We start from the raw sequence: 27,208 nt of genomic DNA, 5'->3' as shown, positions 1-27,208 counted from the left end.
GACCAGTTTTACTTATAATATTAAATATTCATTGTTTGTGAGTGTTTTTATTGGAATGGTTTACATTTCCTGAAGCCAGCAACACAGCCTCATGAATTCAGTCAATCACTCATTTCAGAATACACAAAATATGACATAAATACACCATATACATTGTTAATGTAAAATTTAGCCTGCAAATATGCCATTTAAGACATACATGTTTTGAAAATCAGTGCATCTTGATATCAGCAAAAGTAAATATGGCATGTGAAAATTCTTCTTCATCATCATCATCTTCTTATTCTTATTATATTATTATTTAATAAACCTGCAAAAATCACTGTGAAAAGCGTCATTTATCAAGCATTACAAAATACGCAATCATTAGAAAATCCCAAAGGCCAATGTCAATACGTTTCCTTTTTTTTAGAGCTAGGAACAAAACATGTATAAAACATGTATTTGCAGGAACAAAAACATACTAATGCATGAATTCAGACCATTTCCAAGACCATTTACTGGTCTATAAAGTGATCTTTTATCTTCATCTATTTTAATCTAACGTAATCAAATTCTGATTGTTTATTTTTAAAAAGTGCTCTTTCAAATTCACACACAGCGCATGTGTAGATCTGAATCGCTTATTTGTGTTTTTTTGTGAAAGTCAATCAAAGTAAGCAGAAGCCACCACCGAGCTTGGTTTACACAAAGGATTTTTACGGCAAGGATGAGACCGGCATTGGAACAAAGCCATGATAGAGCATAAGTGGAGCTGCATTCACAACTTCTACAGATTGTGCCCTTGGTATTGTCCCTTCCAGCGACTGAACTGGAAGCTGGACATATCTTCCTGTTTCTGGATCAAAGAAGGTTTTAGTCTTGACCTGCACTGGCATGTCGACCACAAAGTACTGTCCAGAATTGAGATCCTGCAGAAGCTTCCTTTGAGTCATTGGGAAAGACTGTGCTACGATGTTGTTAGCTGGAGATCCGTAAGTTTGCTCGAGGCTGCTTTGTCGCAACAGTGCTGTCTGTGCAGTGCTGGGCTTCTTTATTGTCTCAGTATTGGTTTTCAAGGCAGGGCCGTCTCTATGCTCATGTTTATCACTTGAAAATCGGTCTAAACTATGAGCCCTGCGGTACAGCTTGTGTGGCAGGTATTTCTCACTATTACGCCCCAATCTCTCACTGTCAACATTCACATTCTGATCTTTGTGCTGTAATTCCTTTTGTATTTCAAACAAACTGCTATTTGCATCCTCATTATCCGTATTAGTGAGGCTGCTATACCGTGTCTGCTGTAGTTGCCTTTCTGTATCTTTCTTCTTTACTGTGCCATGACCTTCACTTGCTTGAGTCTTAGGCAGAGATGTTCCACTGCTGTTTTCCTCAGTGCTTTGATCACTGCTACCTCTGTCAGTGCTGTGTTCTCGCTGGTAAGATCTCTCGGCGAGGACCTTGTCGCTACTGTGGTGCCTCCTCTCACGTTTCTGAGAAGAGCCCTTCTCGCTGCTCCGGCCACGCTCTGATTTGCTTTTCGCCTCTGCTTTTTGGATTCGCTTTGTGGTCAGCTTCATGGCACGACGTAGGGCTTTCTCCGTTTTGGGAGGGACGGCAGGTGGCTTGCCTTGTACCTGATTTTCTATGCCACTACAGACTGATTCCGATCTTTCGCTTGGCGCCTTTGATTCCACTATGCTCTCTGTGGGTGCGGTGTTAAATGCAGTAAATGCGAACTCCTCGACAGTGTCTTCTGCATTCATTTCACAGTTTTCTATTCCCTCAGAAAATGAGCTTGTAACCAATTGCCACTCCTCGGCTTCTGGCACTGCAGGACTATTTTTTGTTTTCAGCCCTTTTTTCTCCTGGTCTGTGGTGGATTGAGATTGAGATTGAGATTGAGATGGGGGTATGACCTGTACTGAGGACTGGTTTGGCTGAGGGATTCGAACAAGTGCAAGAGGCAACATTGGACTTTGCATGTCCATGGCATCCTTGAAAAACTCTGGATCCTCTTCACCCTTTTCAGATCCACTCAAGCTTTCTCTTGGAGACCATGGCTGTGAAACTCCTGCGACAGTTTTATGGAGTACAGGTCTTACTGTTTTGGTAACGGGGGACGCACTGAATGTGTTGTCTTTAACTTTAAATAAAGCAAGTTTTCCCGCTGTCGGAGAAGAGGCATTGGAACGGCATGTTGGCGTCAGATTGTGAGCGGAGTCTATCAAACAACGCACCCATTCTCCTTTTTCCACATCTTTTAAAGGAGCAACTGCCAGGTCTGAGTGTTGCAGTTTAGTTTCATGGTTGTTACTGGAACAGGAATACCTTGTGTCTAAATTTTCACTTTTTTTTTCGTCACCTTTAGTTAGACATGGTGACTTTTCTGTTTGCTGTAAATAGCAGTTCTCTGAGTTCTCTGTGGAAATATGATTGCATTGTTCTTTAACATCCAATGATGATAAAGGTTCGGCTTGATTAAGAATATCATAAAGGGTTTTAATTTCGGCTGAAGCATTAACAGGGTGATAATTCAAATTAGCATTCAAGGGTGATGTCTTCTCAGATTTATCCTCCGATTTTGGAAAATGGTTAGTTAATTTCTCTTTGACAGAGCTTTCATCATGGCATTTGGAATTGACCTGGCTTGCATTTTCAATCAAAACTTCAGAAACACTATAGTTCTCTGTTTTGTTTATATATTTTATGTCCCCTTTATTTAGTGTGACGCCTTGAACGGTTTTAATGTCCGGTTCATCAGATATTTCTCCAGTTAGATGTTCTATACTTCCCATGGCTAGTTTCGAATCGTTCTCAGGTAGATTGTCGAAATCAGCCTCTCTTGATATATAACATTGTGCTAAAATTCTTTCAACTTCAGGACAACCTGTTATACCTTTTGGTGAATTCGCTTTTTGGTTCAAGAAGTCAGTTCCAGGGAAGTCCATTAGACCTTCTTCTTGACTCAAACATTCTTGGAGGTTTAAACTCGGCAGTTCGTGTTTTCTGTTTAATTTGTCCTTAAGCAATGATACATGGCCCTTTACTGGTCCTTTATCCTTTGCTAGATTTGATTTCTGAACTTCTGTACTTAAAAATTCTTTCTTTGATCGCTCAAGATTTCCCAAGTCATCCATTCTTTCATTTATCATTCTTCCTTCACTTTGGGAATTTGCTCTTTCTCTTCTTGGAGGTGCCTCAGGTTTATAAAAGCTGTTCTTTTTCTGAAGAGATGACTCATCTTCAATTTGAATGAGCTTATTGTCAAAACAGTCCTGGACTACTGAGCCTTCCTGATCAAGGCTTACATATTTAGGCATGCTTAATGCTTCTTTAAGCTCATTAGACATTGACTTGATATTTTTTGTGACACTTTCTTGGCTTTGTCTGTCAGATCTGTCCCTGTCTGTGTATATCAGTCTGCTTGGGCTGTGCTTTGCAGCACCTTCGTGCATATAAGGCTCAGCTAATATTACTTCAGGCACATGACACGGACTGGTGTGTATGTCTGATATGCTTTGAACGGTTTGGCTAGGTGGTATAAAATCACAAACAGCAATCTGACCTCGCCTGTCTGGTATTACACATTCTGAAGTTTCTGTCTGACCCGATTCTAGAATGCTGTCCCGATTGCGGCCTTTGTTCACAGGGAAATCCTGTTTACTTTGCCTTCCACTTTGCAGTTGTTTTTGTTCCCTCTCAGCAATCCTTTTCTCCAGCGCCACCGTGGCTAGCTCGTACTTATCCTTCACAATGTTTTTCTTCTTTGCGCCTGAGCCTGCATTCGATGGCTGTTCCTTTAAAGTGAACAGCGCTATTTTTGCTGATGTGTTTCCTTTCATCGAAAAAGCATTCTTTGATACTCTTTGCTCAGTGCACGTCCCTGAGAGCATGTTCGAATTGTTTTGTGCCAAGGCGTCATTCGTAAAACTCTCTTTGTTATGTGGATCGTCCGTATTTTCCTGCACTTTACCTTTATCTTTCTGCACATCGACATGCTCATCTCTTCCCGAATTCACTTTCTCTTGCCAACATTCACGTTCCTTACTGTCTTCATTATGTTCCTCATCCTCTTCTACATTTGAATATCTTTCATTTTTGATGTAGTTGTTTTGTCTTGCGGAAAACAAATGCTTAGCGTTTATTTCTTTACTCTGGCATTCGTTATTTCTGATCGGTCTTTTCTCTGCCTTACATGTTTCTCCTGTATATAATGGTTCTTGATTCCTGCTACCCGGATGTGTCGGGGCATCTTGTTGTGCGTTGTGCTTCTTTGACTGCAAATATTTTTCCTTTAGAGCGGCCGGTTCCTTGTTTGCGGTTTCAGCATTGTTCAAGGGTTCACGGTTTACATTGCCGATTTCTTGCTTAGTTGAATTATGCTTTCTTTGCAATTCCTTATTATCCCTCTCTGGAAATTTCTCTTTGCTCAGCTCCTTTTCTGCACTTTTTTTTACTATAGATTGAGAACCCGCTACATCCACTGGCACTATTTTAGTATTCAATTCTACCGGACTACATTTTCGGTACAAATATAAAGATGGATATGTAGCTTTGGCCACAGGGTTCTTTTTTGCTTTCAGAGATACCACCGGTGAGCCAGCGTGCAGCAGACTAAGTCCCAAAAAGTCATCAGGCAATCCACTTTTTATATGGCTGCTTGATTGAGAGCTTTGTGTGTCTGCAGTCTTAGGACTCATTGGACACCTATCAGTGTTTCGAACAGCTGATGCAGCTTTAGCATCTGCAATTTCTGGGCTTTGCAGAAAATCTTTGGGCATATCCTGTTCAATCAGAGGAGACAGCTTATTTTGGTCTGCTGCATCCAAGCCTTTAAATTTTGGTGGGCTATATGTTGCTTTGACTCGTTTTCTGTTGTCCTTGAGATTGAACAACAGACCCGATGCCTTGGATTTATATCCTTCACGTTTGATGTCGGGCGATGGACGGATCTCTGTCTCGTGAAGTCCTGGGATATCGAGGACTGCGGGCGAATGAACAGCCTGCAATATGTCTGAGGTTCCTGTACCCTGTCTGGATGGTATAATAGGAGTCAACAGCTGTAAAATGTTGAATGGGGTTGAATTTAAGCAGGTTGGTTCTTCCACAGTTTTAACCTCTTTTTTCTTTTGTATTGCACACTCGTCTACAGGGTTTGCCCTTTCACAGTCTGGTGAGCTGATAAGTGGCTGAACTGTACCTTTTGCCCTGCTTCGATTTTTCCTCCATGGAGCATAAAGGTCACCTTCAGACTGACACCTCTGAAACGACCCTGAGGACGTCAGCAGCACTTGCGGCTGAAGAGTCTCTATTTGAACATTAGGCATTTGGGGTAATTTTAGCTCAGAGGGTTTTTCTGGTACCGGTGGTGCGGTTTTTTGTAATAAATCATGTTTTGATTTATGCCCAGGCTCCCGAGGTGAGGTGCTTTGGCTTGTCTCTCTTTTATTTGCCTTTGGTACAGGTAATGTGTTTGAATTGTCTAGTTCCTTGTAAAGTGGCGAATCGTACAGTCCAGCTGGACTACTGCATCGAAACAAGCCCATGTTCTCCAGTCCAAAACGATTTAAGTCTCCCCAGGATTGGAATGGGCTGAATTCACTGTGCAGGAAAAAGTTTTTGCAATTCAGTTTTCTCAGTTTAGTGGATTTGCTGTGCTGATATTTAGATTTTCCTGATGATTTATGTACATCCTGGATATGATGGCTTTTGTTCTGGCAAAAGTCTTTGTTCAGAAGGTGATTCTGATAATCTGAAGAAAACTCTGACAACTCTGTTTGGATGCTAAGCAGCGCTGACTTGTCCCACGAGTCCCCATTTGTTATTTTCATGTCATTGCTTTTCTTAGATGTAAGTGCAGCAAAAAGCGATGACACTTTCGAAGTGTTTTTATTCGTTTGCCATGGGGTGTTGTACACACCGTTGGGCCGGTGAGCTCCATGTTTTTTAACACTCGAGTTCTCTCGAGGTTTTTTTGGTTTCTCTTCAACTAGTGGCTTGTGACAGTCTACTAAAGACGACACAAGCTCTGAGTCATTGTAGATTGCCTCATCGCCAATGCACAGGCTCTTGAAGGCTCGGTCGGTGAGGTTCATAACCTCTCGGTCCGTCTCATCCATAAAACTGTCCAGGTTGAAGGGGTGCCGCACGCCGGCTTTATGGCTTGCATACTTTTTCTCCAGGCAGCTCATTGTGAATGTATAATCCACATACGTTAGTCTGATGTCAGGAACATCCTACATGGCCATCACCAGTGGTTCACCACTACCTCTTGATTTTCCTTAAAAAAAAAAAAAAAAAAGAAAAGAAAGAAAAAAGAGATTAATATGAAATGGCTTTTTTTTTTTTTTCAGACCATTAACCTTCTCATGTGTTAAACCAGAAGGTTAAAGTGCACATTTAAGTGAAATGTACCAAGCCACACATAAACTATTTTTAGGAGAGCCTGGATGCCTATCTGCCTTTCTCAACTCATAAGCCATGTGCAGCAGCATGACTACAAGCAGGAAGATAAGCAATTCCCATCCATGGGCTTGACCAAAATAGCTCAGCATTCACATGATGCACAAGCCCTGCCTGTTGTCAATGTATTGTTTCAGCTCATTACTCTGGCTCACAATTTGTTACCTCCTTTGCAATTCCATAACAAAGTTTAGACTCTAAAACCGACTGGAACAACCCCCCCCCCCCCCCCACACACACACACACACACACACACACACACACAGACACACACACACACACACACACACACACACACACACACACACACACACACACACACACACACACAAGAAAGCTATCAAACTCTATGTTGCTGAGGTTTTTGAACAGCAACTGTTCATTCTGTCATAATTTTTCATTCTTCTTATTTTTCTTTCTTAGATTAAACACAGAACTAAATCACATTGTTATAATTCCAGTAAAAGCACCAATACTGTATATTCAAACCAAAACACAAAAATCCTTCAGCTGTAAGTTTGAAGTTTGCTAGACAACTTGACAGGACCCCAGTGATCCAGGGAGCAAGGTATAAAACCCTCGCAAACGTTATGATACATGACCCTAGAAAGCAGCCAAGGGAATTTGGACGCCAACGCTTTTTTCCAGGGCTCGTCATTTCGTATCGACTTGCTGTCTGGACAACTTCCCTGCATCTGTTATTTACATGTAACTAAAAACTATGCTCCCAAAAACAAGACCTTGCTAAACTCCAAGAAACACTTTATTAAGTTGTTTTCTTTTAAAATGTCAAACATTCAATGAATTGCGAAAAAGAGAAGAAAACATGAAAAAACGAACCCAGCAAAAGTAGAGAATGATACAAAGAATTGGTCCAAATGAACAATAAATCCAAATAAAAACAATAGAATACATTTTAGTAGTATTTAATCTACTTACAACAAAAACAACACTACCGACTATGGATCAACTTATCTTTCTGTTTTAAACTTCTACAGTGAAAAGACATTTTTAATAATTTAATGGCAAATCTTCCTTCTTACCTTTTGTCTAAATTTCCATGTTTCATGTTTCAACAAGTAGAGGAGCCAAACTTTCCAAGGATGATCATTTAGAAATCCATAAAGAGCCACCTTTTTAAAAAATACAGCCGTTCTTGTGATAAAGACATGTAGTTAAGGATAAACGTAGAAATCCATGGGGCAAACCAAAAGAGTCTGAAAAGCGAGTGGAAGAAGCAGAGTCTACTAAAATAACCACAGTAGTTGAGCGAGGTTGAGTGCAGTAGGAGCATGGGAAGTAGCTGGTGAGCACTCATTTGCTATTTTGGTATTGGAGGCATAAGTGCCATTACTGTCCCTTTTTTTTACCTCTCTCTCAGCCCCCTAAAAGAGCTTCTATTCGGGAAGATCCCTTGCTGCCTTCTGTTCACACAGGGCTCTTGGGGTAAAGGTGGTTACACCAAGTCTGGGTGTGTGACTCATTTTGTCTCCTGCAAACAGCCGAGTAAAATATAGCTGCTTGCAACCGAGCAAGTGTCACACAATTTAAGAGGCCAATGTAAGCCGATTACAATACTTGAGAGCATTGTTTATGGATATTTGTTCTCATTAGTCATGCTAATCAATAACACTCTGACTGGACATACTTTCCGGCTAGGAAAGAGAATTATTATTATTTTTTACTATTTAACGTTAACACTTTACAGTCAGTGATTTCTCAGGTTTCACTACAGCACCATGTCATGCTAGTTATACTGTCATGTTATTTATGCTGTCATGCTATTCATGTTGTTCTATTTCAGAAGCCCTGGACTTTGTACAGGAATGGCCTGGACCTCTTCAATCAGGAGAATCAGGCTTTGCTGAGCTGGCAAATCTGAATGTGCACCTTTAATATAATTTACAGTCTCCAATATATTGTACAACTACTGATGCCTGCTGATATCAGGATAATATATATTCAAAACTTATGTATATATGTATGCACATTTGCGCTATGCCTAAAACAACACGCCCAGCCAGCCCTTCATGGGCTGTGTAAGCAGCTAGAATATCGAATAAATCTAAAGCTCTTTTACTATCTGCTAGTGCCCATGTCATTGGTGGATCAGATGGAGCAAGGCAGATGGCTCTCTAACCCTCAGCAATCGGGACAACCAAATGGCTCTTGTGTCAAGTCTTATTCTGAGCAAGAAGGCAGGGCTATAATAGGACAACTGGAGCACTGCTGCATTCCCTCCGAAGAGCTTTAGGTGGCAAAGACAAGCCCTGTTGGTTTTAAAGTGACGGACGTCCACATATGGGCCAAGCGCATAGCAGCCAATGGAGGAAAAAAAACATAATTTGCAGACACATGAGATCCTACAAAAACACTCATTTTTTTGTACATTGGCACAAGCACAAGATTCACTGTACACCAATTACTAAGATATTTTTATGGAAGAAAGAGAGGGAAAAAAAGACATAAATCCCTGCTGATACTCAAATTTTCTTTCAAGGTAAAAATTTCTGATGGGACATTAAAGCATTGGATTTTACATTTAGATTTGCAGTTTTTCAATAAATCTCACCCTAATAGTAGAGCAAAATAAGTAAGATTTATGTAAAAAGAAAAGTAAATTTGTGACAAAACACTAAACAGGGTTTTGGCCAATCTTGAATTTTACATTTGTAAGCATTTTTTGTTAAAATAAATGTAATGCAAATAAAGAATTCAGTTCAAAACTATTTGCTCAGTAAAATAGATTATTTTTCATATAGAAAAAAGATTCCAATATGTGAATGATTATTCTATAAAGCTACACATTTCTATCTCAGCTGTTTGAAAGTCACTCATCATACCTGAGTTCGATGCTGGAGTTACGTTCAACTGAGAAAGATATTAAGAAATATTATGTACTCAGAGTCCCAGAGTTTTAGAAACCATATAAGCAATCATATCAGGTTATTTCAACAGAGCTGACATGACCCATGTGTTTATGAGATTACAAAATGGTGCCATGACTTACAAATGGAGATTTCACAACACTCTTGTAAAGCAAAAGTGTATGCAAGTGTACATAAAAAAAATGTAAATAGTAGGAGTGTCCCGGACTAAGTATTTCCTAGTCGAATTAGAACTGTCAAGTCTTGCATATAGTCTATATACAACTTTTTTCTTTCACACACAGCACACGGAAACAACTTTGTAATAACGTGACCAAAACTGCCTGTCAAAGTGATTAAAAAAATATCTTTTTATCTAAGTTGAAATGAAAGGCAATATGGATAAATTCATAATAATTATTCCTCATACTATTTTAAAATCACACTAAATCACACAAAGATATAGAAGAAACTGTATAAAAATGAATAAACATTAGAAACAATTTGAATAAACATAAAAAATAACAAATGCAGGCCACACTGCAGACAGGATTTGTATTTCACATATCAGCAATCTAAAATGCCTTTGTGAACACGCTCTAAGTACAGCAGGAAATTATTGAACTGAAAAACAATTACAGAATTTAGAGAAATGCTCACGGATCATTAAAGTAAAACACCAATCTGTCACGGGGGGTTGGATTTATTTACACACTGTCAGGCTGCAGACGCGGAAGCCGATATAGTCCGATCATTGTCCTTTTATTTCAACAACCGTACAACACAAAAACACTCATAAGCCGTTGAAAACAACAAACAAAGACATCCGCTCGATACGCGTTGTCCGCTATGAGTTCGAATGTCCCAAGCATAATCCATAAAGCCTTCGGCAATGAGTAATCCAAGTCGGAAGTGGAATTCGCACATACAGCCGGCGGTCGAGCAGCCACGCGATTGTCCAGCTTGACAATATAACGACCGACAGCCTGTGACTCAAGAACGTGAGTTTATGTAGTCTGATCTTTCATGAGCCACAGCTGTCGGTAATCTTGGGAAGCAGCGTGACTGCTATCGAGGGGGGCGTGGCAGGGTGGATCTCTGACAGCTACAGACGGGGGCGTGGCAGGGTGAATCCCTGACAGCTACAGAGGGGGGCGTGGCAGGGTGAATCCCTGACAGTACCCCCCCCCTCCAGGGGCGACACCTGACGCCCCAAAACCCACCTATGCCAGGCGGGCCAGGGCACTCCGAGGAAGGCCTCCTTAGACGCCTGGGAGCAACGGAGGCCTGGTGAGCATCCTCTGCGAAGAGCCGGCATGGGACAACACCTTGCAGGAGGATCCGGAACGGAGCCACGCCCTCGGTGCTGACGGGAGGCTGAGTAAAGCCCCTGGCGGGGATTGGAGCCGGAGCGACCTCCATGGCGGGGAACCGGAACTGGACGCCAACCATGACAATGACCGGGGAGTGGAGGACATCCCGGGCGGAGACCAGGAACGTCGTACCACCCTCTGAGGGACCTGGAGGACCGACGTCGCCGTCAGAGGGACCTGGAGGACCGACGTCGCCGTCAGAGGGACCTGGAGGACCGACGTCGCCGTCAGAGGGACCTGGAGGACCGACGTCGCCGTCAGAGGGACCTGGAGGACCGACGTCGCCGTCAGAGGGACCTGGAGGACCGACGTCGCCATGCGGGGATCCCGGGGGCGAGACGTCGCCATGCGGGGATCCCGGGGGCGAGACGTCGCCATGCGGGGATCCCGGGGGCGAGACGTCGCCTTCTGTGGAGCCCGGGGGCGAGACGTCGCCTTCTGTGGAGCCCGGGGGCGAGACGTCGCCTTCTGTGGAGCCCGGGGGCGAGACGTCGCCTTCTGTGGAACCCGGGGGCGAGACGTCGCCCTCTGTGGAGCTTGGATGCGATCCTTCGCCCTGAAGAGGACCCGGGGGCAAAACGTCGCCTTCTGTGGAGCCCGGGGGCGAGACGTCGCCTTCTGTGGAGCCCGGGGGCGAGACGTCGCCTTCTGTGGAGCCCGGGGGCGAGACGTCGCCTTCTGTGGAGCCCGGGGGCGAGACGTCGCCTTCTGTGGAGCCCGGGGGCGAGACGTCGCCTTCTGTGGAACCCGGGGGCGAGACGTCGCCCTCTGTGGAGCTTGGATGCGATCCTTCGCCCTGAAGAGGACCCGGGGGCAAAACGTCGCCTTCTGTGGAGCCCGGGGGCAAAACGTCGCATTCTGTGGAGCCCGGGGGCGAGACGTCGCCTTCTGTGGAGCCCGGGGGCGAGACGTCGCCTTCTGTGGAGCCCGGGGGCGAGACGTCGCCCTCTGTGGAGCTTGGATGCGATCCTTCGCCCTGAAGAGGACCCGGGGGCGAAACGTCGCCTTCTGCGTAGCCCGGGGGCGAAACGTCGCCTTCTGCGGAGCCCGGGGGCGAAACGTCGCCTTCTGCGGAGCCCGGGGGCGAAACGTCGCCTTCTGCGGAGCCCGGGGGCGAAACGTCGCCTTCTGCGGGCGCTGGGGGCGAGCCGTCGCCTTCTGCGGGCACTGGGGGCGAGCCGTCGCCTTCTGCGGGCGCTGGGGGCGAGCCGTCGCCTTCTGCGGGCGCTGGGGGCGAGCCGTCGCCTTCTGCGGGACTGTGGGGTGAGCCGTCGCCGTCGGTGGAACCCGGGGGCAGCGGTTCAACTTCCCTTTCGCAGTCCTGGAGCCGGGGTGAGTGCACAGGGAAACCCCTGGGCGTAGGGGCGCTCCTTGGGACCCTTAGGAGCAGATCGGAGCCTACTGAGCAGCCTGGAAATGAGGTGAAGCCTGCCTGGAGATCCACGAGCGGAGAAGGGCTCGCCTGGAGGTCCACGACATCAGTGGAGCTCTCTTTGGGACAATGAAGCGGAGATGAGCTCGTGGGGTCACTCGGAGGCGGAGACGAGCTCTCGGGAGGAGCCTGGAGCGGAGACGAGCTCTCGGGAGGAGCATGGAGCTGGGCGGAGCGCTCTTGAGGGACCTGGAGCTGGGCGGAGCTCTCTGGAGGGACCGGGAGCTGGGCGGAGCTCTCTGGAGGGACCGGGAGCTGGGCGGAGCTCTCTGGAGGGACCGGGAGCTGGGCGGAGCTCTCTTGGAGGTCCTGGGGCGGAGCCGAGCTTTCCGTGGGCGAGATGTCGCCTTGGAAGGGGCTCTGTGATGGGGTGTCGTCTGGAGAGGGACTCGGAGGAGTCACTTCGCCTTCTGTGACCGGAGGTGTCGGCGCGGCGCTCTCGTGACGACTCTGTGGCGGCGCGGCGCTCTCGTGACGACTCTGTGGCGGCGCGGCGCTCTCGTGACGACTCTGTGGCGGCGCGGCGCTCTCGTGACGACTCTGTGGCGGCGCGGCGCTCTCGTGACGACTCTGTGGCGGCGCGGCGCTCTCGTGACGACTCTGTGGCGGGAAAGTACGCTCCTGGAGACACTGTGGCGGCGTGGCACGCCCACGGGAACCTCGGAACAGAGCGGCACGCCTGTAGAAGCTCTGTGACGGCATTGTGTGCTCGCCGACGCTCGGAGATGGTGTGGTGCGTCCACGAGAACCCCGGAACACAGCAGCACGCTGGTAGTGACCCTGAGATGAAGCAGCCCTCTCATCAAAACATTGGGGCTGACTTCCAGGAGCATGGGAGATCCGGCACGGAGCCGCGTGCTCTTGAGAACCTTGGAATGGAGCACCTTCCTCCTCAAGGGGACTGTAGTGGAGATCCACCACCTCTATCCCCAACTTCCCCAGAAGCAGCCCGCTAAATTCGGCGAGTGAGCCGAATTTGCCCCCTTTGGCGCTCCATAGTGAGCTGGCTTTGGCAAGAACTTCTCCAGACAGGAGGGAAATACAGAGGGCAATCTTGGCTCGTACGGAAGGAAACCGGGAAATGTTAACAGCCACATACTCGCCGATGCCTTGCAGAAATCCGCCCAATTCGTCTTTTTTCCCCGAGTAACGAGCCGGTAATCCCCTCGCGCTCTCTGAGGGGCGTGGCGCAGCCGCGCTCTCATGATCCGGCTTCTGTGGATCTGAACCGCGAGAAGCGGCACTGAGCTTCCGGAGGAAATCCGAAGCCGGGTTCAGCTGCCGATCCGTCGCGGTCGGAATCGCGGAATGGCGAATCCGCGTTCGGTATAGGTCGGTCGTTCTGTCAGGCTGCAGACGCGGAAGCCGATATAGTCCGATCATTGTCCTTTTATTTCAACAACCGTACAACACAAAAACACTCATAAGCCGTTGAAAACAACAAACAAAGACATCCGCTCGATACGCGTTGTCCGCTATGAGTTCGAATGTCCCAAGCATAATCCATAAAGCCTTCGGCAATGAGTAATCCAAGTCGGAAGTGGAATTCGCACATACAGCCGGCGGTCGAGCAGCCACGCGATTGTCCAGCTTGACAATATAACGACCGACAGCCTGTGACTCAAGAACGTGAGTTTATGTAGTCTGATCTTTCATGAGCCACAGCTGTCGGTAATCTTGGGAAGCAGCGTGACTGCTATCGAGGGGGGCGTGGCAGGGTGGATCTCTGACAGCTACAGACGGGGGCGTGGCAGGGTGAATCCCTGACAGCTACAGAGGGGGGCGTGGCAGGGTGAATCCCTGACACACACGTTAAAATTATTTATTAAAAGCTTCTTTATTTACACATTTTTATTTAAAGTATTATCATAGTAGAATGTATTTTAACTTATTTGGAGAAAAACAGTAGTTCTATTTGAAATCAGACATTAAGCACTATAATGGCATGATCCTCCTTTTATAACATCTCTGTGAAGATTCGACTCTGAGATTGGTAGTCGAATCAGGGTCCTCCTATCAAAGCTTCGAGTCTTTTACTATTTGGGGTCACCCCTAGTGCATAGTATAAAAATTATAGCATATATATACTTTTTATAAGAAGTTTAGCATTAACACTTTTTATGCTAGTATTGCTTAAATGTATAATTATGTTGTTTTGGAAAATACTCCATTGTATTTAAATAAGAACTCTTAGTTCGAATAGGTTTGTATTGCATTTAATTGAACTTGTGCAAATGATGTTTGCTAACCACATCTAAGTATTATAGAGTTTTATTAAAGTATTTTAGACACAAAAAATTCCAATTTATGTCTAACGTATGTATAAAACAAAGTGTTTAAATGATATCAGGGTGAAGGGGGACGGCTTAAATCACCTTAGTCTCAGACAGATTATCAGTTCACCCACAGACAATCTTGTTGTCCACTTTAGTACTGTTTGAAATGGGTTACATCGCTCACTTTTATGCCAGTACTGCAAAATATATTAAATTAATTTAAAATATGCTTTCATTTAAGTGTCAGCATATGATGTAATAACTTTGATGAGGTGCGATCCATAATTGAAAGCATGCTTAAAGATATTTATAATAAACAGACATATTCAGTAATTCACTTCACAATTTCTTTTCAGTACATGTAGATGTGTTTATCTACTTATTATCTTTGTGCACAATAAAGTGGAATTTGAAATGTTGTATTATTTTAAATCATTCTGCACATTTAAAACATACAGGGAAGCATTTCAATTCAATTCAGTTCAATCAAATTATTTTGTAATGCATTTTTAGAGAATTGCATTCTAAAGAAACTTTAAAAAATTAAATAAATTGAAAAGATAAATTTTAGCATCATAAATTAATCCCTGTGAGTTTATCCCTAATTAGAGACCCATTGGCAACAATGATGAAAGAAAAAAAACTCCCTGAGATGGTATGATGAGAAAACCTTGAGAGAACCCAGATTAAAATCTGCTTTAAAACAATGTCCATTGTTGAATCGAATTGAAATTAAAAGGAAACCCATCCTCATCTGTGTGGCACCGAATGTCTATTCATAGGTCATATAACTTTATCATTATTGATCTTATCAAATGTTCACTGATGGAGCTTGAATGCAAAATTTTCATGGTGATTGCAGCCCAAAGCCATTATAGCAGACTGTATATTATATATGTAATAATACTATATGTAATAATAATATATAATAATAACTGTAATTACTTAAATTACATGTATAAATATATATTAATAATATATGTATACATGTTATATATGTAATCACAGTCCAATTTCTTGACTTTAACCCTTCACAGTAATGTAATATATCTTTGATGCTGTTCATGCGAAAACATCCTGAGCTGCAGCAAGTCTCCAATTGACTTCCAATTGATTTCCATTTCCATTTGGCAGACACTCTTAAATAGAGTGACTTACATTTATCTCATACAACTGAGAAGTTGAGGTTATGGGCCTTGCTCAGGGGCTTAGGAATGGCAGCTTGGTGTGGATAGGATTTGAACTCACAACCTTTGGATTCAAAGTCGAATGCTGTAACCACTTTACTACAATTTCTAAAAGAAGAACGTGAGGATCGCTTGAAGATTGCCAGAGACTCCGCTGTTCTAGGGAAAGTTCATTCCACCACCTCGGTGCCAGAACAGAGGAGAGCCTGTACAGGCTCTTATACAAAACATACAGCCAAACACTTGAGGGTTAAAGGTCTTGCTCCGGAGCCCAACAGTTGCAACTTAGTGGTGCTGGAATATAAACTCAAAACCTTTTGATCAGAAACCTGTCTTTTTAACCACTGAGCTACCACTTTCCCAATTATAAAACGTGCTTCATAATATGATTTAAAAATGATGCATGGTCTTTGTTTGAAAACAGAAAGAATGTGACCTCACTGAACTTATTTGCATGAGCATATTACATTTACAGTAATGCCACATTTGCATTACAGCTTCCACAACACTAACAACTTGTAACCTGACAGTTGTAATCTGTAAAAGCGCTACCTAAATATCCCGGTTATGTGTTAATACGTTCTCACTTTGCATTCCTTTTTATCGCGCCTCCCTGCAGCAGCTGGTCTATTTTCAATCCTGCACTGGTGCCACGAACCGGAGCTGGGCTTTGTGCTACTTCCAAAATATGCCATGCAGCTAAGTTTACAAGATTTTAGCCCTGTACAAGTATTAGCCTTCACTATTAATAAGGAACAGTTAGTGGTTCAGTTATGTACATCAGTCATGAGTCTCCCATGCTGAAGGAGAAATGCTATATTTTATAGAATGACTGTCTTGAATGTTGTTTTATTCAATGCATAATACAATTTCCTCCTATAAAATCCCCACAGTCTAAATGGTTTTATCCCAAATCCAAATAATGGAGTGAACAATTGACTCAAGCCCAGGACTTAATACTATGAGTACATTTACTGTACATTTACAACATTTGGCAGACACTCTTATCCAAAGATTTACAATTATCTTGTACATACCACTGAGCAGTTGAAGGTTACGGGCCGAGCTGAAGGGCTAAACAGTGGCAGATTTGGATTCACAACCTTCTGAGCAGACGTTCAACATCTTAACCACTGAGCTACCACCTCCGAAATACACCTCCTCAACAGAGAGTACAATCTCTGTTCATATGTTGAACTTTTTGGGGGAATTTGCTGGCACATTTTGGTGCTGGTATTACCAGGTGATAGCAGTCATTTAACAAGAAGGTAAACTGGTGAATTATTGATGAAGTCAGAAGAAAAACATCAGTAGATTTCAGTAGAAAATGGTATATCAGGCAAGCCTTAAGTAGCATTACTAAGATCTTGATATCTTGGGCACCTCTGGGCATCAGGCAGCACATAAACAGCTCAACCTGCTAAAATAACAGAACCCTGAGAATATACCTAAGTTTATCAGTTTAACAGAAATAAATCAATTCCAGATATACATATTTACATATTTACAAATGTATCCATAGTGAATCTCTTTATGTCTTTATGTTTTGCTATCTTGTACTGTGTTTTTGTTTTGATGTCTTGTTTTGCTGCTGTTTTTTCACTTTTGCTGTTCTTGGCTGTGTGCCTTTTCCTTTTTGTTTTGTTTTCGCTTTTGGAGGCTTTTGTGTTGTGCTTATGGGCCTGTTCTTAGTAATGTTGTAATTAGATTTGTTTCTGACCTTGATTATTCTGTAATTTATTAGCTCCTTGTATTAGTGATGATCCTGTTCCTGGACTTTAGGTTGGCCTTCAACACCACCATCCCAACACTCCTCCAGACCAAACTAACCCAGCTCTCTGTTCCTAGCTCTACCTGTCAGTGGATCACCAGCTTTCTGACAGATTCTCACTGCTCTTCTCCCTGTACACCAACGACATTTCTGTCAAACTCCTGAAGTTTGCAGATGACACTACAGACATCTACCTCATTGATAACTGTAATGAGCCAACCACCTTGCCAAACAAACGTGTAAGCAGAAAAATGTGGGTTTATGAGCAGCATTAAGAACAAAGCTGAACTAAAACATACAAAAAAGGAAGGTGATCCTGTGTTTAGTCTATCAAAAAAGCTTGAACAATGGACCATTTAAACCACTAAAGTCATTATTGTAGGCAATTTGTAATTAATGCAAAAATGTATGATAGCTAAATGGTTGCTAATCAACAAAGTGATCAAACCTTTGTTTTATTTATCACCTCTAAAACATCTGGATTTCCTGTAATGTAACCTAGACATCATAAAATCACATGTAAGGTTTTCTGCATAAACGCATTTTTCTTCTGTAGTTTGAGTTTGCACCCAGTGTAGCTGACATCTTTGGAGTGGTTGTTGGAACTAGAGGTTCTACAGTATTGTGCAAAAAAGCAGCAAAAGCAGCAACAACAATGCCACAGGCACTGCATATTTTCAGATTTGTGTTATTTGTTGTGAATTTTAATCAAAGATCTTTAATTTCATCTGCTTTATTGTATGCATTGTGCTTCGAACACATGATTGGCTGGTTTCTAAATCAGTGCTCCTCAACATTTTTTGCATTAAGGATAATTTTCACACAAGACAATTGCATAGAGCAGGGTGTTACCTTAGTCTGTGTGGGGGCCTAGTGGGGTTTGTATATTGTCATATGCAATAAATATATACAGTATATATACAGTGAGGAAAATAAGTATTTGAACACCCTGCTATTTTGCAATTTCTCCCACTTAGAAATCATGGAGGGGTCTGAAATTGTCATCGTAGGTGCATGTCCACTATGAGAGACATAATTGAAAAAAAAAATCCAGAAATCACAATGTATTATTTTTTAACTATTTATTTGTATGATACAGCTGCAAATAAGTATTTGAACACCTGAGAAAGTCAATGTTAATATTTAAAACAGTAGCCTTTGTTTGCAATTACAGAGGTCAAACGTTTCCTGTAGTTTTTCACCAGGTTTGCACACACTGCAGGAGGGATTTTGGCCCACTCCTCCACACAGATCTTCTCTAGATCAGTCAGGTTTCTGGGCTGTCGCTGAGAAACACGGAGTTTGAGCTCCCTCCAAAGATTCTCTATTGGGTTTAGGTCTGGAGACTGGCTAGGCCACACCAGAACCTTGATATGCTTCTTACAGAGACACTCCTTGGTTATCCTGGCTGTGTGCTTCGGGTCATTGTCATGTTGGAAGACCCAGCCTCGACCCATCTTCAATGCTCTAATTGAGGGAAGGAGGTTGTTCCCCAAAATCTCGCAATACATGGCCCCGGTCATCCTCTCCTTAATACAGTGCAGTCGCCCTGTCCCATGTGCAGAAAAACACCCCCAAAGCATGATGCTACCACCACCATGCTTCACAGTAGGAATGGTGTTCTTGGGATGGTACTCATCATTCTTCTTCCCCCAAACACGTTTAATGGAATTATGACCCAAAAGTATTTTGGTCTCATCTGACCACATGACTTTCTCCCATGACTCCTCTGGATCATCCAAATGGTCATTGGCAAACTTAAGACGTGCCTGGACATGTGCTGGTTTAAGCAGGGGAACCTTCCATGCCATGCATAATTTCAAACCATGACGTCTTAGTGTATTACCAACAGTAACCTTGATAACGGTGGTCCCAGCTCTTTTCAGGTCATTGACCAGCTCCTCCCGTGTAGTTCTGGGCTGATTTCTCACCTTCCTTAGGATCATTGAGACACCACGAGGTGAAATCTTGCATAGAGCCTAAAATCTAATGATTGCTCCAACAGTGGACCTTTTTTTACCAAGCTGCTTGGCAATTTCCCCGTAGCCCTTTCCAGCCTTGTGGAGGTGTACAATTTTGTCTCTAGTGTCTTTGGACAGCTGTTTGGTCTTGGCCATGTTAGTAGTTGGATTCTTACTGATTGTATGGGGTGGACAGGTGTCTTTATGCAGCTAACGACCTCAAACAGGTGCATCTAATTTAGGATAATAAATGTAGTGGAGGTGAACATTTTAAAGGCAGACTAACAGGTCTTTGAGGGTTAGAATTCTAGCTGATAGACAGGTGTTCAAATACTTATTTGCAGCTGTATCATACAAATAAATAGTTTAAAAATCATATATTGTGATTTCTGGATTTTTTTTTTAGATTATGTCTCTCACAGTGGACATGCACCCACGATGACAATTTCAGACCCCTCCATGATTTCTAAGTGGGAGAACTTGCAAAATAGCAGGGTGTTCAAATACTTATTTTCCTCACTGTATATATAATAAAAATGTAACACCATTGGGAGCTATAATTATTAAAATCAACTGGAAACCAAATGATCCATGGCCATTGCACATTACCAGTCTGTCGGCCTGGTGCTTGGGGATTTTCCATCTCCATCCTTTATTGCAATAACTTGCAGCACACCCTTCCCAGTTCAGTCAGGCAGAGGCCAATATCAGTATTCCTTGGCATTCACCACATCCCTCTTCACCTCATGCAACATCCCTCTGTACTCCTTCCTACTTTTCTCATCACTTTGTCAATCCTAATTCTGTTTTGCCAACCTCTTTCTTCTTATGCTTTCCTCTGTCTTTTTGTACCTTTCTAGCTGTCTCAATGATCACTTCTGCAGTAGTTGGGGAATCATCCAGCACCTCTTCACCACCACCTAGTCCCTGTCTGACCTCTTCCCCGAATCTCTCACTACACTCTTCCTACTTCAGTTTCCACCATCTTATTCTTCTGTCAGTCCTCATTTTCCTCCCCTTTTTCTTTACCTCCAAAGCAGACCACCATTCAATGCTCTCTAGCTAAACTATCCCCTGCCAACACTTTACAGTCTCCAATCTCCTTCAGATTGCATCTAATACATAGAACATAGTCCAACTGTGTGCACCTTCCTCCACTCTTACATCACCCTATGATTCTCCTTCTTCTTAAAACATGTATTCACCACTGCCATTTCCATCCTTTTAGCAAAATCTACCACCATCTGCCCTTTCACATTTCTCTCCTTAAGGTCATACCTACCCATCACTTCCTCATCAACTCTGTTCCCTTCACCTACATGCCCATTAACGTCTGACCCAATCACCAATCGTTCTTTTCTAGATACACCTTCTACCACTTCATCTAACTCACTCAAGAATTGTTCCTTTACCTTCATTTTACAATCCACTTGCACTGATGGCATTTACCAGCTTCACCTTCATCACCCGATCAGAAACTCTCTTCACCTCCACTACACTCTTACTGTACTCTTCCTTCAGGATCACCCCTACACCTTTTCTCTTTTCATCCACTTCATAATAGAACAGTTGAAACCCACCTCCAATGTTCCTGGCCTTACTCCCTTTCCACTTGGTCTCCTGAACACACAACATATCTACCTTTCCCCTCTTTATCAAATCAGATTCTTCTATCCCTTTACCAGTCATAGTACCAACATTTAAAGTACCAATCCTAACCTCCACTCTCCTGCATTTCTTCTTTCCCTGCCATCTCTGTAAACATCTTTCTCCTCTCCTTCTCCTTCTTTAGCCAACAGTAGCCCAATTTCCACCGGTACCCTGTTGGCTAACAATACCTGTGGCGGTCGTTGGTAACCCAGGCCTTGGCCAAGCTGGTATGAATTTCTTATTCGTGATCCACATACTTGATTTGGCACGTTTTACACTGGATGCCCCTCCTAACGCGACCCTTACAATTTATTCAGGCTTCAGACCGGCACTAAGAGTCCACTGGCTTGTGCAACCCTAATGACTGGGCTATAAGCAACACAATAGTACAGAAGCTAATTAGAGGCATAGGTCAAGCTAGCAGAACAGTCGCTCGCATTGCATCCTCATAGCTTTATTATTCTTGTTTTCATCCTGGGCATAGTGTAATTTTGTGTTTTCTGTTCATGGATTTTTTTTTTCAAGCTCCCAGAATCAAGCCAATATAGGGATTGACTATGCTATAATTGTACTTAGGTGCGAATTAGTATGATTATGGAACCCAATCCTGAATGTCCCATTTCCACATTACACCCAGCATTACTTCGTTAGGTGCCAATACCCTGATCAGGATAAAATGAGTATGAAGATGAAAAAACTGATAAATAAACACAGGTCCAAGGGTGAGGCACGAATGCTTTAGTATACGGTATATTATTCGTTTGTGTTCCTGAAATTCTGAAACCCTAACCCTACAATTCTTTCACCTTTTATGTTTAAGGCATTAGATTTTGTATTCAACAGTCAACATTCAAATTTCAGTTTAACCCTAATCCCAATCTGCAACTCCTGGGATCCTGTACAAGGACCTTAGCCCCATAGCTGCTCAGTTGTATGAATGAGATCGATGTGGGTAATTCTGGGTAAGGTCACTTGCCAAATGCTGTAAATGTAAATGTCCTACACTATTTTCCCAGGATTTCAATACAGTTCAGTGAACCATACATGACTTGTTGAAGAGCAGGATTGTGTAAGCGGTGTTGCAATCACTTGCAAACATCACACACTGAGTAGCCAAGAGTTGTATCAAATGTTCCTCTTAAACAGGCTTGTATTTCAAAACAAAGGTGACAACAGTTCTCACGTGCATGCAGGAATTTTTTTGGGAATGAGTCTAAGCCATCTTCAGCTTCTGTTTGTTCATGAAGCATTCTGTGTAAATTTTATGTTTGTCTGTAAAAAAAATATAATGAAGGCATCGAAGAAAACCAAGCACACTTTTTGGCTGTGTGCTTCTCCCTGCGAAGGGATACACATGTGTGGCTTGTTTGGGAGCAGAGCATGCAATCAAGTGATTGCCAGCACTGCACTATGCGGCTGCTCCGCTCTTGTTGGCCTTTCCCCGTCACAAAAGCACGCAGCTCCTTCTCTCTTCCTCTGAGAAGGGGTGGCGGGCCCTTGCAAACATGATAGTGAGGAGCTCCTGGAGTTTGTGACACATGCCGTTCAGAAGCTGGATATAGCTTGGCCCGGCTAGTGCGCAAAAAGCCCCTATCTCGGGCAAGCTCGATAAGCATTTTTTGCTTGCTACTTCTCCCTCTCCCTATCTCGGCGTCATATGGGATTTAACGAATATGGTCACAGGGCAGTCACTCACTGTCAGGCAGTTTCAGAGAATGCTCGGGCTCAAGTCCAATGTCATTCCACTTGGCCTCCTGTACATGAGACCTCTTCAGTGGTTTAGGGCCCAGGGCTTCTCTTAGAAGGGCAATCACCTTCTAACGATCAAGGTTACATGGTGACGCCTAAGTACCTTAGATGCGTGGGGAGATCTCAGGTTCCGAGTTGGGAGTTCCGGGTTGTCGCAAAGTGTTAACCATGGATGCGTCCCTCACGGGATGGGGAGCGGTCATGAGTGGCCTCTCTGCTCAAGGTCTATGGGAGAATCCCCATCTATGGTGGCACATCAATTGCCTAGAAATGCTGGCCGTGCTTCTGGGTTTGAAGCACTTCCTCCCAGACCTCAGAGGCCATCATATGTGTTGATCTGCTCAGATAACACCTCGGGCAGATCCTCCTGTGGGCCAGATCTTGGCATGTCAGATCCTCCTGTGGGCACAGGGGAAGCTCCTCAGAGCAGCTTATATCCCAGGCCATTTGAACGAAGAAGCAGACACCCTGTCGAGACAGGGGTCCAAGCCTGGGGAGTGGCACCTCCACCCTCAGGTGGTGGAGCAGATTTGGGAAATATTTGGCAAAGCCCAAGTAAACCTGTTTGCGTCCATAAAGATGTCGCACTGTATCACTATATTCTCCGCTGGGACTGCATGCCATGGAAAATCCGTGGCCGAGGCTGTGCCTTTCTCCTCTATATTTTTATTGATGATACCAATTAAATTTTATTAAAATGTTATTAGAGCTCAACACTCCCCTGCTCATATCTGCTGCCTGTGAGCGACTTTTTAGTCTGTAAACAAGCTCAAATTCCATACAACTTTGAGAACAAGCTTTGAATACAAATTTGAATTAAAATTCCCTCTCTGAGACTGAAAGCTGCATCAAATCTCAGTTAGCTCTAAATATTTGGTTTTACTTTTACTAAAATTTAATTTGTCTTTTGAATACTAATGGTTTTAATTTGTGGCATGATAGAATAATTAGTTTAATTAATTCAAGATCCCTTTTTGAAAGATTGCTTTACTACTTTGTCTTTATTTTCTTTAACAACTTGTTTGATCTTTGTTTTATTCTGGCATGTTAAAGAGTCTGTTGTGTTGTTGATTAATGTAGTGTTGATGTGTAAATGTGTCTTGGTATCGATTACTAGTGTATCTTTGAGTCTATGTTCAATGTGAGACATCGAGTATCTGATTTGAACAGTATTTCTAAGACTTTTAGTCCTATTGGCATCACTGACTTTGAACTTGTAATGAAGTGAGCTTTGCAGCAAAGTATCTATACTTTTAATAAAGTAGGATTTTTAGGTTCTCTATACACCTCTGTGCATTTAAATATAAAATACACACACACACACTTTACTTGCACTTATAGAATCTGTGTACCGCACACATAAATGCATGTTTGAATCATAACTGCAAAACTGACAAAATTGACATATTTTTTATAAACATGTTGCACACTTTCTATCGTCTGCTGTACATTCTGTCACACTTTCATCACCTTTTTTTTTTTTTTTTTTTTTTTACTTTCTGTATTCAGACAACTGGGTCAAATCACCAGTGCAGGAGAATTTATCTCTTCCTTTTATCTGAAAACTATAACACTATAGTGCATGAACAGGAAATGGCTTCATTTCTCAAGAAAGCACGCTTGAGAAAAGGCTGTAATTACGCCTTGAAATATGCTTTACCCTAATAAACAGTTCTTTGTCATTACATTCGTTCTCATTGTTGGTAAGTAAGTCCTTCTCTTCTCTTCTCTTCTCTTCTCTTCTCTTCTCTTCTCTTCTCTTCTCTTCTCTTCTCTTCTCTTCTCTTCTCTTCTCTGTTTCGCAATGAACAGTTGCATTGTCCGGCTCTTCAGTGTTTTATGCTTTTACACAACGAAACTGGATACAGCCTGTGTGAATAATCTGTTATAAACTAATAAATGATTTAATATTAGAGCGCAAATGATTTTGGGGGCATGTTCAGTGGCACCCAGATAAGGATGGGTTCCCTTTTGAGTCTGGTACCTCTCAATGTTTCTTTTTAGGGAGGTAAGCTGCTCTGAGACAATATACAATGTTAAAAAAATAAATAAATACAAATGTATTGAAAATAACTGCAAGGGTTAAATTTCTGTAACTCCAACTGTGGTGCATTGAGGAGTGAGTACTTTGGTGCTTAACACTCACACAGACAATCAAAAAATAGCTAAGAAACACAAATGGTCTTTCATTTGGGCTTATTTCTAGATATCCACTGCTGGCAGCAGGCTCCATGTACATTTACAGCATTTGCCAGATGGCCTTATCCAGAGACATTTGTCTCATTCATATTCTTACATTTGTCTTATTCATACAACTGAGCAACAGATTGAATAATTAAGGGACTTTCTTGTGAATAGAGGCTTGGTGAGACTGGCATTAGAACTCATGTTTTTTTGATCCAATGCCTTACCCACTAAGCTACCATTCTGCTTTAGAATTGACCGCTCATAATATAAATAAACCCGTGTCCTCATAACCCAGAGACCCAAAGAAGTGTATTTCTGTGCCAATCCAGTCTCACGGCATATCGTGATATAGTCACAAAGTCACTTTTTTTTTTTTTTGCCACTGGGCACCAAAGACGCTGTATTGTTTTTTTTTTTTCTTCATTTGTTATTTATATTTTAAATATTCTTCAAGATTTATTACTTTACGGGAAGCGCATTGCAATCACAAAGAGAAAAAAAAAATCACAGAAAGGATCTTATAATTATGAGATACTAAGTCATAATTGTGAGATAATAATTTGTAATCATGAGATACTAAGTCATAATAATGAGTTAGTAAGTTCAGAATCTTAGAATTATAACATATTAATTCATAATTATGAGATTAGGATCTCATAACTATCAGAACTATAAGTCATTATGAGTTAGTAAATCATAATTATGAGATCCTTTCTGTGATTTTTTTTTTCTCTTTGTGAATGTAATGTTCTTCTGTAATTACTCAACATTTAATTAGGAGATTTTATTTTTGTTTTTAATGCTTTTTATTCTGTAAGATACTCGGAATTATGATGCATCATCAGTGGTTGCTTCGAGTTAAAATAAAGTAAATATATTCTCTCGGTTATTTAACAAGTCTGCAGATTTGTTCTATGGCCATCGCTTCTTAATTTTGCCATTCGGAGAAATACCATTTTTCCATCGGTACGGTGTGTGAAATCCAGCAGTAAATTTTACAGTACCTACTATGAGCCTTATCGACCGTTGCTATGGTGAAGACTTTATATTTCAACAATACGAAGTTATGACTATCAGTTTAAGTTATTTCTGTTTTAAGTTTGAGAAAAAGTTTTTTTTTTTTGTGGGATCAGTTGTGGATTAATGAATGCAAATGTATCAAGATGAAAGAACTTTTAACTATAAAATAAAAATTTTTACTTTTTCGTAATTTTGATAAACAATATCATATTTATTTTTTTGGAATGTGATTATGCAAAGAATTTTTGGAAAGAAATGTTTTGCATTGTTGTCTCTGTTTACAACAAAATTTTTATTTTTGAAATAATTATGTACTGTTTTTGATTTGGGAATCGGGGTCAAAGGGATGGATGGTATTTGGTATTTCATAAATGTAAAAAAATGTAAAGGGGTGTTTTTGTATTGATTTTAAACTATTTTATGATTCTCTTTGCTCAACACTTTATAAGACAGCTGAAAAATATGATTTTTGTTTGTCTGCTTAGATTTCTACTTAATCATTTGTTAATGCCAAACTATTTTAGTAGGCTATGACTGTGTTTTGTATTCTGGTTGTGTATATACTTTATTGTTTTGTGTCAGTTCAAGCCATATATTGGCATTCTAAATAATGTTTGCGTTGTCTGCATCCCATGTGAGTGTGTGTATATATATATATATATATATATATATATATATATATATATATATATATATATATATATATACAGTACAGACCAAGAGTTTGGACACACCTTCTCATTCAAAGAGTTTTCTTTATTTTCATGACTATGAAAATTGTAGATTCACACTGAAGGCATCAAAACTATGAATTAACACATGTGGAATTATATATGGAATTATATACATAACAAAAAAGTGTGAAACAACTGAAAAATGTCATATTGTAGGTTCTTCAAAGTAGCCACCTTTTGCTTTGATTACTGCTTTGCACACTCTTGGCATTCTCTTGATGAGCTTCAAGAGGTAGTCACCTGAAATGGTCTTCCAACAGTCTTGAAGGAGTTCCCCGAGAGTTGCTTGGCACTTGTTGGCCCTTTTGCCTTCACTCTGCGGTCCAGCTCACCCCTAAACCATCTCGATTGGGTTCAGGTCCGGTGACTGTGGAGGCCAGGTCATCTGGCGCAGCACCCCATCACTCTCCTTCTTGGTCAAATAGCCCTTGATGCCTTCAGTGTGACTCTACAATTTACATAGTCATGAAAATAAAGAAAACTCTTTGAATGAGAAGGTGTGTCCAAACATTTGGTCTGTACTGTATATATACAGTATGTGGAAAAGTTAAATTATA

At 42.2% G+C, this 27,208-nt stretch overlaps 2 protein-coding genes and 1 long non-coding RNA gene across 5 annotated transcripts in view; 1 reads left to right on the top strand and 2 right to left on the bottom strand.

The window, feature by feature from the left end:
• The window catches only part of LOC310734791, a 318,442-nt gene that overhangs the window by 189,384 nt on the left and 101,850 nt on the right, over nucleotides 1-27,208 (bottom strand). The window lies entirely within an intron of this gene.
• LOC310734697 (uncharacterized protein) lies at nucleotides 28-7,815 on the bottom strand. The gene is made up of 2 exons (XM_083557064.1): nucleotides 7,488-7,815; nucleotides 28-6,262 (listed from the first exon to the last, which is right to left on the bottom strand). Exon 2 carries the CDS (start codon nucleotides 6,171-6,173, stop codon nucleotides 699-701), a length of 5,475 nt encoding a protein of 1,824 aa, XP_083413190.1. The 5' UTR covers nucleotides 6,174-6,262; nucleotides 7,488-7,815; the 3' UTR covers nucleotides 28-698.
• The window catches only part of LOC310735061 (transmembrane protein 273-like), a 7,325-nt gene continuing 4,333 nt past the window's right edge, over nucleotides 24,217-27,208 (top strand). For all 3 annotated transcript variants that reach the window (XM_083557620.1, XM_083557618.1, XM_083557619.1), the window contains exon 1: nucleotides 24,217-24,413. In XM_083557620.1, the coding sequence (XP_083413746.1) occupies nucleotides 24,362-24,413 (52 nt within the window). In that variant the 5' untranslated portion in view covers nucleotides 24,217-24,361. The remainder of the gene's footprint in view (nucleotides 24,414-27,208) is intronic.

This window comes from Silurus aristotelis (genome assembly GCF_946808225.1).
Source record: "Silurus aristotelis genome assembly, chromosome: 12".
NCBI lineage: Eukaryota > Metazoa > Chordata > Actinopteri > Siluriformes > Siluridae > Silurus > Silurus aristotelis.
The sequence above is the reverse complement of the archived record's forward strand: the minus strand, read 5'-3'. Positions and strand labels throughout refer to the sequence as shown.

What these genes read in the sequence shown, in the direction of transcription:
- LOC310734697 (XM_083557064.1), bottom strand. Translation starts at nt 6,173, where the DNA reads ATGAGCTGCCTGGAGAAAAAGTATGCAAGCCATAAAGCCGGCGTGCGG.